Consider the following 18,560-nt stretch of genomic DNA (forward strand, 5'->3'; position numbering starts at 1 on the left):
CACACACACACACACACACACCACACCAATTCCAATAGATTTATCCCATGTAAACAAACGCTTTTTAATTTTAAATCAACACTGCCATGTTTTTCTCTCTTTTGTGTGTCACTCTGCAGTCATTTTAACGTGTTAAATGCTTTGATCAATCACAAAATGCCTGTAGCAATCTGTCACATTTCCAAGGGTCCACGATATTTTTAAGAGCTTAACGCGTTGTTGTGTTCACTCATCCAAGACCGGAGTCAGTTTTCTTTTCTCTTTCACACCTGGCGATCAAACAGAAGTTGGCCCACATTTTTTTCCCTGGCCATCCCCACCTAAAAATATTTTTTTTTAAAAATCTGCCATTTTAAATCAGAATTAAGATGGCGGTAGCGGATTTAATTCAACACCTGTATGGTCTTTTTTAGCACTCTGTGGTGGGCAGTACTCTGGTTTGGAAGGAGTGGTCCTGTCTCCTGGTTACCCCGGCAACTACAGCAGCGCCAGGATCTGTCTTTACTATGTGGTTGTTCCCCAAGATTATGGTAGGTCAGATGGTTTCTTTCAGACACTGCTAGTATATAAACCGAGAGAAGTCCGGCTTTGATGACAGTTTTTTTTTTTCACATTTATGACAAAGTGACTGGCGTGAAATGTCCTTTTCGGTAACCTAACCCATAATTGGTCTCTGGAAGCTTTATTGAACTTTTTGACATTTCCAGAACAAACAAAAAAAGTTCTGATGCAAAAAATGCAATCAAAAAGCCCCTACCCTTTGAAAAAGCAACACACTTACATGGTTCTCACAGGCAACAATCATAGCCTTTCACTGTTGAGCCTCTCGATCTTTGTGCGGGTGTGTTGTTGTTGGGCAATTTGCTATACAAACACATTTTAAACAACGTTTCTATTTCTTTACACATCGTTTTATTTTCTCAGACTTCCTTTCACGATGTCACATCCTATCTGTCTTTATATCGTTTTATTTTCTCGGACTTCATGTCATGACGTCATATCCTATCCATCTTTTTAAAAGCTGTCCCAAACAGCTCCTCCCTGCCTGCCCCTCGGGTTAGGCAGCTACATTTTGTGCCATCCCAAAGATGAAATAATCTTTTTGTTTTTACTTTTGATTCCTGTTTCATTAATAATGACCTTAACAGTTGTAAATCCTTAAAGTTGCAATGGCCATTATGACGTGGACGACGCTTCAAGTAAATTAACTGGCGCGCCTTCCGTTCCGAGTCTCCTGTAAGGGAATTGGTAGACCACGTTTGCATCTTCCTCGAAAATGAACCCAAGAGCCAAGAATAAATATGATTGCATTTTTTTCCCTTGCAACAGAAGCAAAGATGATGCATTCATGATGTCACCCAGTTAATGGTCGATTATTACTTTGCATTACGCGCTGACCTCTGGCGCGCCCTGACTCCCCTTCGCTCTTTTTCCCACTGTCCTCTTTGTTCTCGGACTTGTAAAAGCACCGCAGATTAGCTGCGAAAGGTTAAATATGCTCCTGCAGTCGCGTTTGAAGCGGATTGGTTTGGAGGGTGGAGGTGATGGCGCAACGCTTGATTAGCTGTCATTGTGAGACAAGTCAAAACAGTCAAGATCGTCGTATCTTTGTCTTTTTTTTCCTAGTGGTCTTCAGCCAATTTGCATTCTTCCAGACGGCTCTGAATGATGTTGTGGAGGTTTTTGACGGGCCCACACAGACCTCCCGTGTTCTTAGCTCTTTGTCTGGAGCGCATACAGGTAATGTGTGTACCTATACACGCTAATATGTGTAGGGAGGGAGGGGTAAGTTGGGATATCTCATACAATAGATGGACCGATTGGATTATTTCAACAAAAGGTGGTAAACGACTTGTTTGAATGAGATAAACATATATATGAAAAAGTTTCGAAAAATGGGAAAGGGAGCTTAATCAGAACATGGCATCGCTATCTCGGTCAGTCTGCGACTTGACAAAAAACAAATTATATGATTATTTTTGGTTGGTATCCAGGGCAACAAAAAAAAATCTAGTTCATCGCACAATAAAAAAAGACTCATTCACTGCCATTCACGAAACGATTCAGGAATTGAAAATATGACGTAGAGCGCCATTCCTGAATTGGTTCAGGTTTTGTTTTTTTCTTGTTTGCGTGCTGATAAAGCGCTGGTCATGGCCTCTGGCAATGTTTTTTCCTTTCCACAAGGGGGCAGAATTTCTATTTTTCCATGTTAGCGCTTTTTTGATATTAATAATAACAATAATAATAATAATAATAATAATAATAATAATAATAATAATACATTTGATTTGTAAGCGTCTTTCAAAACTCTCAAGGATACTTAACAGTCACAGGATTTTTTTGTGCGGGTGAGCAGCGGCAGCCATTCGCTCCAGCGTTCACTTTAGCTTCAGCTGTTGTTAAAGCGCTATATCAACCAATATGTATGTATTACATTATAATTTGAACAGCTGCCCTCATTTCAAGCTCATATAACTCCAGACCAATATAATTTAGGAATTAACTCTCTTTTTCTGATGAAAGAAGAGAGTCTAATGTTTCTTATTCTGTGTTAAATGTTGATGTAGTCCTAAAACTCAATATTCTGTGGGTCCTGGAATTCGAGTGACAATGACAAAAACCCTGGCCCTGGAGTGGACACATTTTAGCACATTGTCTAGCATTGAATGACTTACCCCCAAAAGTCCTGATGGCTTTCCTTCACTGGAGATGTAAACAGGTGACCTGCTTTTCAGCCGGAAGCCGAGTGCAGGCTCAACGCTGGCACACGTCAGATCCGTTCAGGTGAACGCAACCCCACTGCGGCGAATTATGAATTGCTCACCGTGACAGCATTCTGCAGGCGCTTCCTGCGATTAATTGCCCAGCGTATCCCCAGGGGGCATCCGCCGTACCGCCCGAGTGGTCATGGCCGTGCTGTTCCAGTCCTTTCAGATTGCACAATATGTTGCAGGAACAGATACATTTGACAAAAAAATGCAGTAGAGGCTGGGGAGTTGTACAGACAAGCACATGCATGGTTTGATGTTTCCTCTGGGTGGTTGGAGGACTCGAGGGGTATGGGATCAGGGGGGGGTTAAGGACGTCTGTCTCCTCACTACAGTGTGACAGCATGCACACACGGTGTAATGAGATCCTGCGCCGAGGGGCAGTCAGCCGCTCGAGTACCAAAGACTGAGAGGCAAAGATTCTTCAGCACGATATGATGCTCTGCGCCTCCCATCACCGTCGGAACATCACAAGGGTTTAATTAAGACGCTGCGTGCCTTTTGAGATCATATTCCAAAAAAAGCAACAAAGAAAAAAAAACATAAAAAAAGACATTTGGTTTTGTTTTCGCTTTCAAGTCCAGAGGGATATTTGAATATCTGAAAGAGACAGAGAGCTAGCTTTCTATCTATTTCAGTTACTTCCGGGTTGAGTTTGAACGCTGGAGCGTGTGGCTGCCGCTGCGCACGCACAGAAAAACTGATCCAGTGACTGTAAAGTGACCTTGAGAGTTTTGAAAGGTGCTTATAAATGAAATGTATTATCATTATTATTATTATATTATTATCTGTATATGTCATGATAGTATCGCGTTTCTCGGTTCAGTGCTTCACTGCAAATCGTCAGATGTTCATTTTGGACAGGTTGCTTGCTAGCTAGCCATGCCTGGGCGGACATTCAAAGGCCCTTCTTAATGTGTTGAATGTCCTTTCGATGTGTACATAGCCCAAAAGTGGCCGCGATATTGGTAATGAAGCCCAAACGTTGAATTACGGTCGGTGTTTCAAACTCACCCAAGTGGAACCAGGAAAGATGAGCACCCACACATAGACGGGATGCGCTCAAGGCATTTAGTTTGTAACGCTGCGGATTATGATGATTATTTTTTTTCTTCACACTCTATCTTAGGTGAGTCATTGCCGTTGGCGACAACCAACCAAATCGTTATACGCTTCACCTCCAAAGGCCAATCCAGCTCGAGGGGATTTCATCTGGTCTACCAGGGTGAGTGTATAGGACGCCATTTTTTTTTACATGGGAGGACAATCCATCCGTTATCGGAGCCATTTTTGTTCACGGGGCCGTGCTGATGCCTATAACGGCCTTTTTCGGGCGATAGGTGGGGTACACACCGAAACGGATTCCCATTCGGTTAATGACTAGAGAACCTTACACACCAAAAATCAGATAAGGACAATTTCGAGTCTTTCATTAGACCAAGGGTGTCAAAGGCATTTTTTGTCGTGGGCCACGTTGTTGTTTGGGTTTGTTTTCGGGCCATTATGAATTTGGGGAATCCATTAGAATCTTTCATCCCCTCCACATATTGCATGAAGAGCACACAACAAATTAATGAATAACTTGTTTTCAAATTTGAAGTTAAAAAATAATGACTAAAGTTATTTACATGGGATAATTTGAAATTAGGGTTCGGAGTTTAGCAAGGATCATGGAATTTCACAAGTTTTATTGGCTTTCATGAGCCGAATAAAATCATGTGGAGGGCCAGATTTGGCCCCCGGGCCTTGACTTTGACACATGTGCATTAGTCTACATTATATTCCATGTTTTATGAATTTGGGAGGAAACTAGCTATGCTAATGCCACACAGGAAGGAATCAAACACTGCACTGTGAGGCGGACATGCTAACCAGTCATAATTTAAAATTCAACTTGTTTTGATTTAAATATATAAGCATGTAATATCCTCAAGAAAACAAAACATAAGCATGCATTCTGAAACTTTACGATGGGAAAAACGGGCCTCGGCATGTGAATCGTTAATGTGCCTCCTTTTCGTTTCCAAAGCTGTGCCTCGGACCAGCGCAACCCAGTGCAGCTCGGTCCCCGAGCCCCGCAATGGCCGCCGAATGGGCAACAATTTTGCCGTTGGCGCCGCGATTCGCTTTGAGTGCAGCCCAGGTTACATGCTGGAGGGATCGTCCGCCATTGAATGTTTGACGGTGCCCAATGCGTTGGCGCAGTGGAACAGTTCCATTCCCAGTTGCATAGGTAGGACATGGATCATGGACAAAGACACACGTTGGCTTCCCCTCTTCCTTTTCTCTCCTCCAAACGACTTGCCTTGCATGTGAGCATTGTGCTAACCTGACAGAGATTTGTGCTGGAAGCCATTTTCCAGAGAGGCGGTTCGCAGCCATGCGGCGCCCGGGTGGCACGCGGCTCATCAGTAAAAAAAGCATTGATGTCCAAAAATGGAGCATCGTGCACACGTACACACGCATGTATACACACGGGCAGATGCATCAGATGTGTTTTCCAGATGTTTGTTATAAGACCTCCCCTTTCATTGCGCTATGAGACTTTATGATTCTGCAATTCAATTCAATGCACGGGTTAAGCCTGTATGTATATATATGTACGTATGCATACACACACACACACACACACACACACACACACACACACACACACACACACACACACACACTTTCACACACTTACACACACACACACACACACACACACACACACACACACACACACGCATACACACACATGCACGCGCATTCATACACTTTCACACACATACACAAATACTCATACACACACATATATACACACAGTACATGTATACAGTCCAAACACACGCACATCATACACATACACACACACGCACTCACACATACACACAGTACATGTATACAGTCCAAACACAGACACATCATACACACACACACACGCACACACACACACACACACACACACACACACACACACACACACACACACACACACACACACACACACACACACACACACACACACACACACATACATCCACACACGCACACACACGCACACTTACACATACACATATACATACTCATATACACGTATACAAACACAAATTCTCTCAGAAACTCATCATAGCAGTCCTCACAAAAATAGCCATACAAACTCACACACACACACACACACACACACGCACACACACACACACACACACACACACACACACACACACACACACACACACACACACACACACTTGTACATCTGCAAGTGTGAGATGGTTATTGCTCTCTTCCGCAGTTCCGTGTGGAGCTAATCTGACCCATCGTACCGGGACCATTTTATCACCTGGCTTTCCAGAGCCTTACCTCAACAGCCTCAACTGCGTGTGGAAGATTACGGTTCCAGAGGGATCGGGAATTCAGGTTTGGATTGGATTCAAAGTGGGAGCTGAGGGTCATGAAAAGTTGCCCGCAAACATATTTTCTTGACCTTGAGCAAAGAAACTAATCCTTCAATGCGCCGTATGGTTACATTTCCAAACATAATGTTTTGACCTGGACACTGCACTCTTATGTGGTCATGTTGAATTGAATGTCCAGGCACTAATTGACAGCTATTGATCAGTTCTACATGCAAAGCAGGAGAAATGCTAAAAAAAAAACACAATTTTCTTTCTCCAATTGGATGACTTTGTACCGCGATAAATGTTGCGTTGACGTTTTTCCCGACTTAGTCGTCTTTGCAAGAGTTTGTCACTTTGTCCTTGAGGGGTTGTGCCAGATGGAAAGTTTCTTGGCGTACAGTTTAGCAACTCTGGCTAACGACCTTGGTGCTGTCCCTTCGCTATTAGCCCCCGCCATCACAGCTGAATGTCTGCCGGTCAGAAATATGACACTAAACCCTTAATATCAATGCGCCACACTCATCAGTTGGGTGTATGTGGCACCTTTTTTAAGCTTCCCATCCACAGGTTACATTTGAAAAGGGCTGTTTTTATGTTTTATGGCAAGGGTATCATAATTCATATTTTTTTATGCAGGCCACATCGTATGAATTTAAAGAAGCCATTCGAATGTTAAATCCCCTTCCTATATTACAAATAGAGCGTACCACAAATTAATGAAAAACTAGTTTTTAGATTTGAAGTAAAAAATAATGACTTATTGTGGTTTACATTGGATTGAAATTTTGGTTCGGACTTTAGCAAGCACCAAGTTTGATTTGCTTCTGCGGGCCGAACAGAATGATGTGGCGGGCCAGATTTGGCCCCCGGGCCTTGACTTTGACACCAGACATGGATTATCTCTCTCAGAATTTTTTGTCGTTGTTTTTACATTTCGAAATTTTTGAGCTCTTTCGAATAGCCAATTCACAGCCAATTTAAATGGTCTCCTAATAAAAGATCAATGTGTGATCTGTGTATTCAAAAAAAAAGAAATTGGCCCATAAAAAATCTATAACCAACAGTTGAGGAACCCTCTGTTGATAAGGATGACAAAATGAGAGGCTGGGGCCGAGTGAGAGGAAAAACAAATGAGTGACCATTGACCTTTTTTGCTAAATGTGAAAATCGAACAGCAGCACCGAAAGGCATGAGGCGAGTGTCAAGAGCAGGCCTATTTAATTATTGTCTTTTCGATCGCGCCAAAGGATGTCATAACGAGCGTTGGAGCAAGATTAGTTGCTTTGTGATCAGTTGCTGTAAATATCACAGATACACTAACATGGGAACATGTTTTTTTTAAAGTCATGCGTTCTATATGAATGCGTTTTATCGAAAAAAAAAAAACACAATAATACTAAACCAAAACATCTGCTAAATGCATTTTTTGGGGGGACATAGAGTCACTCGGACTTTCCCTGACTTTCTCCTCATGGTCTCTGACTTTCTGCTACATGGCTGAAGAGCAGATTGTTTTCATTTGAGAAACTGGCTCCGGTTCGCGTATATCAAGCCGTGGAGTTTCGAAAAACTGGTGCCCAATTGCATTTGTCGCCAGAACAAAAAATCTAACATATGTTGCTGCTGCACAGTCAAAGACGAGAGGACGGCATCATTTCGAAACAAAACTGACAGTTGCCGATGGACTCGTTTCTGTCCGAATTGTAATCCTTCCATATGCTATGCTTCTCTCAGATTCAGGTCGTCAGCTTTGTCACAGAACAGAACTGGGACTCGTTGGAGGTCTTTGACGGGGGCGACAACACTGACACCTTGCTCGGGAGTTTCTCAGGTATCCCTTGTGTGCACTTGTATACTTTTGTGATATTTATCTATTTATTTATTTATTCATTTATTTATTCATTTATCCATTTATTTATTTACCTTTATATTTATATATATATTTATTTATTTAGTTCTCTCTCTATTTAGTTATAAGTTTATTTTATGTGTTATTTAATTATTATTTATTTGTTTTTCTGTTTATTCATATATCTATGTATTTTTTGCTTGTCTATTCGTTTGTTTATTCAATATTTAGTTATTGAGTTATTAATGTATTTTTATGTGTATTATTTTTTATTTGTTGTGTATTTATGTGTTTATTTGTTTTTCTGTTTATTTATTTTTCTGTTTATTTATTTGTCGGGGTCACTCCGGTGATTTCTCCCTCCCAAACAAAAGATCAATTGTGTGTCAATCAATCTGGAACCAATTATTATCCACACGCCTTTTTTTCCCCGCTTAGCCATTAACCCATTTGCAATACCTTTATTAATCTCTGTATTATAGCAAATGTTAATTGTCTCCATTTCCCAGAGGGACAAAAAAAATGACAATGTTAGAAAAGCAACGTTTGAGCTATTGTACGTAACAGCGGCACTTAGTCATGGTCAGCCTAAGCCGGAGAGAGCATGGCTAAATACCTGCGATTTCTTTTCTCCCCAAGGCACCACCGTTCCCGCTCTCCTCAACAGTACTTCCAACCAACTCTACCTCCACTTTTTCTCCGATATCAGCGTCTCTGCTGCCGGATTCAGGCTTGAATACAAAAGTAGGTTAACGATCAAACGATCAAAAACTGCCATTTTTGTAGCAGAATTGTCGATGAGTTTGCACAAAGGGCCACACATTGGAATGATTGTGTTGAATCCATTTAGGAGGTCATCTTTTTTGAATTATCATTCATGAGAGCTCTCAATGCGTTTTTTTTTTTTATCCTCTCAGCTGTGTCACTGACCAGCTGCCCGGAGCCAGTCATTCCGATGAATGCCGTGAAGATCGGGGAGCGCCTTCAGATGAATAATGTGGTGTCTTTTCAATGCGAACCTGGATACACGCTCCAGGTAATAAAATAAAATAAAATAAGATAAATCACAAGATTGGATTGGATTGGATTGGATTGGATTGGATTGGATATGCCTTTATTCGTGGAGTGACTGCCATTCCCGAATTTATTCGGGAATTGAAAAGCATGACATGGAGCGCCATTACGGAATTTGTTCGGGTTTTGGTATTTCTCTCAGGGGAGTGTGTTTCACTATTCGGTCAGACCTCTCGCAATGTTTTTCCATCCCATTTCAAGCATAATTCCAGACCGCTATAAGTTACTAATTTAATCTTTTTTCTGATGAAAGAAGAGTCTATATTTTCTGACGCTCCATTGAATGTTTCTGTACGTAGTCCTAAAACTCAATATTCTGTGTGTCCTGGAATTTGACTGAAAATGACAAAAACCCTGGCACTGGAGTGGACACATTTTTTGCACGTCGTCTGGCAGTGAACGAGTTAACCTTATGGAAAAGACCAACATGCGCGAATCCTTTAATTTAATATTATTGTAGTTCTTCTCTTGCATCGATCGATGTCACTTCTGCTAGATTTGAGAATTTAGTCCCCGCATGAAGTCATTCGGAGACAGCAGGCGGCTTGCTCCGAGTAATTACAGCACCAGATGTGAATGAGTGCCAATTAATTGTTGCATTTTCCGCATATGCCGTACCTTGAAGGGGAATTCGCATATCACTTGTATGCCTGGAACGGTCCGAAGATGGAACTACCCTCCACCTCTCTGCATCGGTAAGCATATACCCCTGCCCCCTTTTGTATTTGCTTCCATGTTTTCCCTGCCCTCCTTCTGGCTTTATTCAATGTTCTGACAAGTTTTCCTCAGTGATCATTCTCTCCATTGGCTCCCCTAGATCATTATTTAAAGTGCTAAAAAGGCCAAGACTTCATTTTTCAGGCTTGCGTTTTTGGCACTGTGGGTACCTTGAGCATTGTCACTTTAAATTCATTGAGGAGCACGTTTGGTCGCTCAGCGTAGTACAAATTAATAGTTTGACATTCTTTTTACCTCCCACCCCCGACCCCCAAACAAAAATGCAGACATATTGAATTTGGGCAAGTGATTTAAGAAGGTGTTGGTCTCCTTTTATGAAGGCTAGGCAGCCATTTTTATTTTTTTTTTTTAAACGGTCACAGGGTTGCCATATCTATTTATTCCTTTATATATGTCACTCTCATGGATATCAATGATGAATACGTATTTTTTAGGGGGTGAATTTTAATGGAAATTCAATTTAACCCCTCCCCTTCCAAACCATATACACACCAGGGCGATTCACTCTTTTCTGCCTTCGTCAGCTGATGCATTTAACATAAGTTTTATGTGCTTTTATCTTTTTTGGGGGGAGGGTTGTCTTATTTCAGGGCTTGTCTCTTTTCATCTTTCCTGATAACATCATCACTTTTTATTTTCAACTATTTTGAGTCCTCGTCCTGGATTTCAGTCAAGGAAATTGTATCCACCGGTGGTTTAAGATGAAAGGAACACTGACAAAATAGCAAGATGTGCACAAAGTGCCACGATGATGTCCCGATGGATGTAAAAAAAAAAGAATTCAAAAAACGTGTGCAACATACAGTGCTGAAAAAAGTTAGAAGACCTGCATTTTATGATGCGTCATTAACAGTAATTCTAAGTGCAAATATTTTGACTTGAAATGGGCAACAAACCAGTTTTTTTTTTGTTTTCTGTCATCCATTTATTTTCATCTGAAAATTGAAGACGACAGCTCATAGTTTATTTTACATGCATTTTTGTACATTAAAAAATAGATATTGCACCATATATCAAATCTTTAAAAAGGTGAATTCGTTTTGGAAGGGGAAATTACATAAAGATGTCACTGGCAACAAATGAGTGCATAAAAATGCTGAGTGAAACAAATAGCTGGTGGTAATCTTTTCACTCAAGTTACCATTTTGCATGCATTTTACCCCTCAAATGAATAAATAAATGGATAAATTAATGGATAGATAAATGGATAAATAAATGGATACATTGGTAAATGAATGGATATAAATACATGGATAAATGAATAAACAAATATAAATCAATAAATAATTAAGTAAATAAATAAATAAATACTCATCGAAAGATTAATAAATACACACGCAAAAATAACAATAATAAATGAATGAATAAATATACAAACAAATAAATGAGTAAATATGTAAACGAATAAATACATACATACATACACACGCACGCACGCACGCACACACACACACACACACACACACACACACACACACACATTAATAAATAATTGTTGATGTTTCATTCCAACTCTATATTGTATCCCAAATGTATTTATTTGCTAATATACGTCTGTAGCCCAATGTGGAGGAATTCACGAGGAGATGGAGGGCATGATACTCAGCCCCGGTTTCCCTGGCAACTATCCTAGCAACAGTGACTGCACATGGAGAATCTACCTGCCCGTCGGTTACGGTAAGAATCAGCGACTCCTCACGATGCTCAAACGAGATCCTCGATCACAATTTGGCTCTTGGCATTGTGAGAGTGAACTTTTTTTTTCCAAGACAGTTTTCGTGGCTTGTGGCCCTTTTGTGGTTTGAATGACTTTACTCTTTTGTTCTCCACTCGGGAGAAGTACTTGCGCTTCATTGATGAATACGCTTTATGAATTCAGGAAAATAGAAGAGGATGGGGGTAATTCAACACACCATTATTGTAATTTGCACATTCATTTTCCTAATTGCCCCAAGATGATGATGATGATGAGCTGAAGCCGTCATTAGTTTTTTTAGTACTTATTTTCATTCCTCTCAATATGACTAACTACAAATGGTTCAGGTCCGGTTTCTGCATCTCAATTTAATAGTTTGCAAGAAGTTGATTTTGGTGGGGAAAAATTACATTGTCACTTTTTGTGTTGTCTTCTTGCCAGGAGCCCACGTCCAGTTTCTCAATTTCTCCACCGAAGCCAACCACGATTTCCTTGAAATCCGCAACGGACCCCTGGATACGAGCGCTGTCATTGGGCGATTCAGCGGGCAGGATGTTCCCTCTTCGCTGCTCACCACCTCTCACGAGACCACCGTCTATTTCCATAGCGACCATTCACAGAACAAACCGGGTTTCAGGTTCGAGTATCACGGTGAGTCACCCCGGCGTCGGCAAAAATGCTGACGTCACGCCAGAACGCGTCAACTGATTTTTGCGACGTCTTGTTTAATATGCATTTCACATCATAATTGATCTAATCAGGAGGATTAATTTTGGCTAATTGTGGCAGTGACTTGGCCTCACTATTCAGAGTTAATGCCGCAGAGCTTGATATAACCCATAATCGCTTCAGTCTCGTTGAGCCAATTTAATATATTGAGCCATTTGGCTTGAAAATACAATAAAACTGTCATTAAAACAAAGTCACAACAATGAATAATGACATGCAAAGACTAAATTATCTTACCTCATTCCATCAAGTTAACTAAGTAATTATCAGGTGTGCATTCTAGATTTATAATCATAGGCGCTCCCTTATTGGAAAATGTGTCTTTATATATTATGCATTAGCATGGCTACAACGAGTACACGCACCCCATAAATCTTTTTTGGGCTGATTCGACAAACATTGTAAAATTGAAAAATAACAAGTCCTACATTACCATATATATCAAAGACCGTGTTAGGAAATACACCATTTTGCGGCTTTCCCCGGCATTATCTCCCACAAGGGGGAATCTGTGATGCATAGAAATCAATTTTGACTGTCATATTTATGTCCTGGCTCTTTGAGGCTCAAGCACTGCTCGATATTTGTATCCAAAATGGGGTGGGTGGCGGCTGTCTTCTTACATTTCCAATGGATTATTTATTTATTTTTATTTATGAATTGTTTTTTGTCATCCACTCGCCTTGCCCATAGCTTATGAACTCCAAGAGTGCCCGGATCCAGAGCCTTTCCGCTATGGGGTGGTGGTGGGCGCCGGCTACAACGTGGGCCAGTCCATATCTTTCGAGTGTCTGCCTGGATACCAGCTGGTGGGAAATTCCATCCTCACCTGCGAACACGGCACAACCCGCAATTGGGATCATCCTTTCCCTCGCTGTGAAGGTCGGTTCTACAAAAACTATCGTTGTGATAATATCCTGGAATCAGATTTTTTTTAGAGCAGTCCAAAACAAAAATACTAGAATAAAAGAGTTAATAGTCACCCATGTATTTGTTTCTCAAGTTAACAATCTCTTTGAGACTGTCGGTCGCTTGGTTACGAGCTTGAGTGAAGAGCAACCCAACGACGTGTCCAGTTTTTAATCGATAAGTCATCTGACGGCTGAGGCGCTAGCTGAGGCGTCCGCGCCGTTACACATCAGGTGGCTGAATTATCTGAACGCACACAGAGGAAACAGAAAAAAAGCAATATTTGCCTAGGGAGCGATTTTTATATACTTCGTAGTCTTAGGGTGTTGTCATTCATCTCATACGAAAATGTTCAGTTCGGTTTAGAATCTGAACGGATGCAGATTTAATCAAACTGTTTGAAACCTTTCCTAATCCTCTCACGTCACAGTGCCATGTGGTGGAAACATCACGTCGGACAACGGCACCATCTTCTCACCGCGCTACCCGGAAGAATATCTCAACTCGGCTGACTGCTCCTGGTTGATAACCGTGGCTCCCGGTTTTGGAATCAAACTCAACTTTACTTTACTTCACGTTCAAGGCCCACACGACTTCATCACAGTTTGGTACGGAATACGTCGGTGTAGGCTCTCAGTCGTACAGGAGTGGTTCTGTACTTCTTTGGCGGTGTTGAGTAGCTTAACGTCCGACACCTTCAAAGAAGTACAGATGACGGCTGAAGAAACCATTTCCTCGTGTGGTACGAAATGTGTCTCTCTAGAATCCTCTTTTTTTCATTGCAAACAAACTGGATTTTACCTCCATTGTTCTTGTTTTCTTTGGGGGCGTGGGGGTCGCCAAGTTGTCTGGCAACAACATTTTATTTTTGCCCATCTGGATGACTGTTTCTCAGTAAGCTCCCATTGAGCCCAGATGCGGACTATCATGTTCCCCAGTATCAACTTGCCGTCTCCGTGTCTCTATCCACTGAACTAGCGAGCCAAGGAAATGGGCCCCGTGATGCTAACTTGGCCGGAGTGCAGTCAGGCAGCAGTCCCTAGTTGGCCATTTTTGCAGAGCTCCTTGTAATCTCCCATGCCCACTCTGACAGCCAAAGACAGATGGGTTTTAAAGATGAACGGTTGCGGTATAATTCTGGGAGCTGGCTTAATCGGCCATTGCCGCGTCGAGGGACCGCGCCGATTGGCCGACACTTTCCAAAGATGTTCCCATCGGATGCTAGTTAGTATCCACGGTCCCGTACCAGATCAATCATTGCGTGCTTAGATGCGGCGTTCTTGTCGTTAGTCGTCATATTTTGTCATTTCTAAGAAAGATTTGTGGTCTCTAGGGATGGTCCACAAGAAACCGCAAGGAAACTGGGTGTGTTCACTGATGGAGAGCCCAACGATCCTCCTAGGAGCACATCAAATCAGGTGCTGATCCGTTTTCGGAGTAACACGGAGAAAGGCGGATTGTTTCACATCGGCTTTCAAGGTAGATCCTTCTTTTTTGCAACTCATTGTGTCACGTAGAAGGGAGTTTGTTGAACTCGTTTTGTTTTTTTTCATGTTATTGAAGCTTACAGGCTGCAGTTCTGTCTCCCTCCCACCATCGTTCCCAACGCAGAGATCCTGATGGCAAGCAAAGAGTTTAAAATAGGTAACCGTTTGAATTATGTATTTGACTTTATTTACTAGGACCAGATTTTGACTATGCTCTAAGTCGGGGCTGTCCAAACGTTTTGCAAGGGGGGGGGGCAGATTTGGTGTGTTAAAATGTAGGGCAGGGGTGTCCGAAGTCGGTCCTCGAGGGCCGCTGTCCTGCCTGTTTTCCAGCTCTCCCAGGAGCAACACACCTGATTCAAATGATCAGCTCATCAGCCAGCTCTGAAGCAGCATCATAATGGTCCTGATGATTTTAATCAGGTGCGTTGCTCCTGGGAGAAATGGAAAACAGGAAGGACGGCGGCCCTCAAGGACCGTCTTTGGACACCCCTGATGTAGGGGGAGGAAACTTTGGCGGACATTTCTTATATATAACAGCAATTAATATGAATTTACATTTCAGAGAGCCATTCTGTTTCAAATTAGCTTTTTTATTTTAATTTTCAGCTATCATAAGCATTTTGGTTCATTTGCAACATGCATATTCCAAAATTTAATGGCCTTTGTCAATCAACTTTCTTCCTTTTGTTGATTGCTGCCATTTTAGAAAATTGGAGGGCTCATTCACTCAATGATTCATATACTAATTTGCTGTTCCTAATTGAGTCACTAGGTGGCAGAACTTAGCACAGGTAGGTAACAGCACTACTGCCCAATGTATTCATTCTGCATGCGGGCCGACGTTATTGATTTTATGACGGAGGCTGAGGGCCAGATGAAAATTGACCACCGGCCACATTTTGCCCCTGGGCCGCAATTTGGACATCTGCTCTAAATTGAGCTTTTTTTTGTGGTTTGGCTAACCCCAGACTTTGGCTTCTAACTAAGGTGACATATTTATTTAGCAAAAATAACCTCCCTACCCCTCTCTCCCCTATCTGTGTCTATCCAGGTGACATTGTGCGCTACAGATGCATCCCAGGCTACCAGCTAAACGGCAATGACATTCTCACTTGTCGCTTGGGGGCACACTTAGAATTTGAGGGTCCTCCGCCCTCGTGTGATGGTGAGTCAGCCCGATCCTCTATCTGACTTTGTCATTCAAAGTACTTTGCATGAACTGGTGTACAACCTGCTGATATTCGTACCTGGCGAAGGGATGTTCCGCAGAACATGTTTCATTTATATATGCAATCTGAATTCGTATGAATGTTAATTTTGTAATGAAAACTGCTATAAATGGAATTTATGAACAACTCACAGACCCCGATCCAGAATATTAGATTGATCAGATCATTTAATCAAGTAGCTGTATTATTTTAAGTTAATTTTATTTAGTTATTGGACAAATATTGCACTATTATAATCATTATATCACAATGCGGTTCTTGTACGTATTTTTTTCCTCAAATTGATTCACGCACATGCAGCTAGGCCAAATTTCCGACTCCCGTGGGTTGCGCAGTCAGAACGCCAAAGTCGCATATCACTTTGGTGGTACCTTTCATCTCCGCGGATGATGCTGGTTTTTCCTGCGAGACCGAGAATGGCGGTCATGTCGCTCCCTTCCTGCTGAGAATGATCCTCCCTAAGGACCTGGTAGTTACCAACAAGGCTGCACCCTTATCACACACGATGTTACGCTCAACGCTTTTCCTCGGGGGTGAGGGGAAACTGATGCAGGGAGGAGAAGGACCTTATTTTTCACTCGACTTTCAAATTTTATCAACGCGTATATTTTACACACTTTTTTTCAATACTCTTGTTGCATTGCCACATTGCCACCGTGTCATGTTGTTTCTCATGCAGTGGATTTTCCACTGGGTTAGCATAATGTGAGCCGTATGACAAATTTGCAGCACTAAATAAGGAGAAATATGTAAATTATGTCAGCATAGGAGAAGGGGAGGGGGATGGTAAGGAACAATGGGGGGAGAATCGAGGCTTATTTACAAGAAAGAAGAACAGAAAATATGTGGTTCTGTCGGGATTTGGGTAAAATACAGTATGCAGTCGGAATTTCGCATGGCTTGACCAGCGCAGAAACAGGACATGATTTTAGTGGCAAGGAGAGGACAAGGAGAGGCTGAGGTTGGAATGCACAGCTCATTGAAATGCACGGGACATGCAGGCTGCAGCTGCGCCGATCAAATCATCGCCGCTGCCTCTCATGAGCGCAAAACCGCTCGGCACGTCGCATTTTGCACGCAGACGCCCAACACCGGCCTCTCCTTGCGTCTGGATTGCAAATTAGCCGTCGATAGGACGATGGTGGTCTCCTAAAGAGAGGTTCTGCAGTGCTGTTTGTCTTTCATCCTCTGCATTGCTTCTCACTGCACCCCCCACATATCATCCCGTCGCCCCATCCCCCATGCAGTTCCTGCCGATTCACCAACGACACACTTTCTGACTCTTGTTGCGTAACGCACCTGTTAATCTCCTGGGCGCCCAACCTTCACCGGCGGTTCTTTAACTCACAGTATTTTGACGTCTCTCGGCACGCTCGTGTCCCGCCTGATCTCTCCTTTGAAACCTACAACTCAAAAGATAAAAATTCACTTCTCTTCTTTGTATTTCATCCAGTGAGGACTGTACTGTGCTTAGTTCTCTGTACCTCAACTTGTGTCGAGTCCGGAGACCTGACAGACTTGGGAGCCAAGAGAGAAGTTCTGGGCACGGGCCTTTTAACTCATTCACTGCCATTCACAAATTTATTTGGGAAAATTGACCACGGGCCACATTTGGGCCCCGGGCCGCACTTCTGATCTAGAATTTTCACAACAGTACTAAATTGTAGAGGCAGTCAATGAAAGGATAAATACCAGTCAAAAGGCAAATAGCAGCATTTTGGTCCAACTGGAGATACTTCATGGAGGCTCATCAGCTTTTGTCGCCATTTACCACAAAATAGTGGTGATATTAAAACTCCTGTATCCAATTCATTCATTTCCCATTCAGGATGCCCTTCCGTCACCTTCCTATCAGGCTCCTTTTTAAGTCCACAGATAACAATGACGGCCCTCTTTCCTTCAAGTACGAAAGGATTATAGCCGCCTCTTATTCTGCCCATCATTGTCATCCCCGAATTCTCGCGGTTGTTCGTGTTATTATGCGTGTCATGGACCGTTCCCTTTCAATCAGCTTCTTATCACCTTTCTCCAGATGATAATTCAATTCCAGAAACGCAGACAAGAATGTCGCAGTGGGAAAAGGGGGCTTCGTATATTGGTGATTTCTGGCTGCGTTGAATGGGGGTTGTAATAAATACACAAACTGCAGTGTTTGTTGCATGTGCAACGGAGAAGAAAAGGGAATCTTTTCATTTTTGTAAGCCATTGTCTGAGATTTTTAGCTATTGACTGTTCAAAGTAAAGCAGCATAACACCGAAAGTCGTTTGCTGTCGTTTGGTGAACGACGCACTTGACATTGGACGATTGCAAAAAAATGTGATAAATCCCAATTGGTGTGCGCGCCAAGAATGGCCCGAGCCAACATTTTTAATCGTTTGTCAACACCTCATAACCATGGCAGTCCGCCATTTATTTTACCCATTTGCCTTTTTTTATCCTTTGGCGTGTTTGTAAGCCACCACTGAGGTAAACACGCTACAAACGCGAGCCGCAAACCTGCCACAAGCAAAATGGTCTCGTCCCGTCTCAACGGGGACATTCGACGATGAATGTAACAAAAAAAAAGGACGGCTTTGATTTGCCACCCGTAGCATATAAATAAATAAAAGTGGGAAAACAGAAGAGATGAGCTTTGGTGCTCGAGGCTAACCATGAATAGCAAAGTTTTAAACGGTCATTTGTGGACTCAGC

At 42.2% G+C, this 18,560-nt stretch overlaps 1 protein-coding gene across 1 annotated transcript in view; it reads left to right on the forward strand.

Moving 5' to 3' along the window:
* csmd2 (CUB and Sushi multiple domains 2) overlaps window positions 1-18,560 on the forward strand; it is a 111,523-nt gene that overhangs the window by 74,829 nt on the left and 18,134 nt on the right. The window contains exons 32-47 of the mRNA XM_089023129.1: window positions 414-530; window positions 1,627-1,740; window positions 3,901-3,996; window positions 4,801-5,004; window positions 6,049-6,173; window positions 7,889-7,985; window positions 8,643-8,747; window positions 8,921-9,039; window positions 9,703-9,772; window positions 11,376-11,492; window positions 11,953-12,162; window positions 12,934-13,122; window positions 13,580-13,757; window positions 14,483-14,628; window positions 14,713-14,793; window positions 15,691-15,804. Of these exons, the coding sequence (XP_088879255.1) occupies window positions 414-530; window positions 1,627-1,740; window positions 3,901-3,996; window positions 4,801-5,004; window positions 6,049-6,173; window positions 7,889-7,985; window positions 8,643-8,747; window positions 8,921-9,039; window positions 9,703-9,772; window positions 11,376-11,492; window positions 11,953-12,162; window positions 12,934-13,122; window positions 13,580-13,757; window positions 14,483-14,628; window positions 14,713-14,793; window positions 15,691-15,804 (2,082 nt within the window). The remainder of the gene's footprint in view (window positions 1-413; window positions 531-1,626; window positions 1,741-3,900; window positions 3,997-4,800; window positions 5,005-6,048; window positions 6,174-7,888; window positions 7,986-8,642; window positions 8,748-8,920; window positions 9,040-9,702; window positions 9,773-11,375; window positions 11,493-11,952; window positions 12,163-12,933; window positions 13,123-13,579; window positions 13,758-14,482; window positions 14,629-14,712; window positions 14,794-15,690; window positions 15,805-18,560) is intronic.

This window comes from Hippocampus bargibanti, linkage group LG20 (genome assembly GCF_051943395.1).
Source record: "Hippocampus bargibanti isolate YZ-2025 linkage group LG20, ASM5194339v1, whole genome shotgun sequence".
NCBI lineage: Eukaryota > Metazoa > Chordata > Actinopteri > Syngnathiformes > Syngnathidae > Hippocampus > Hippocampus bargibanti.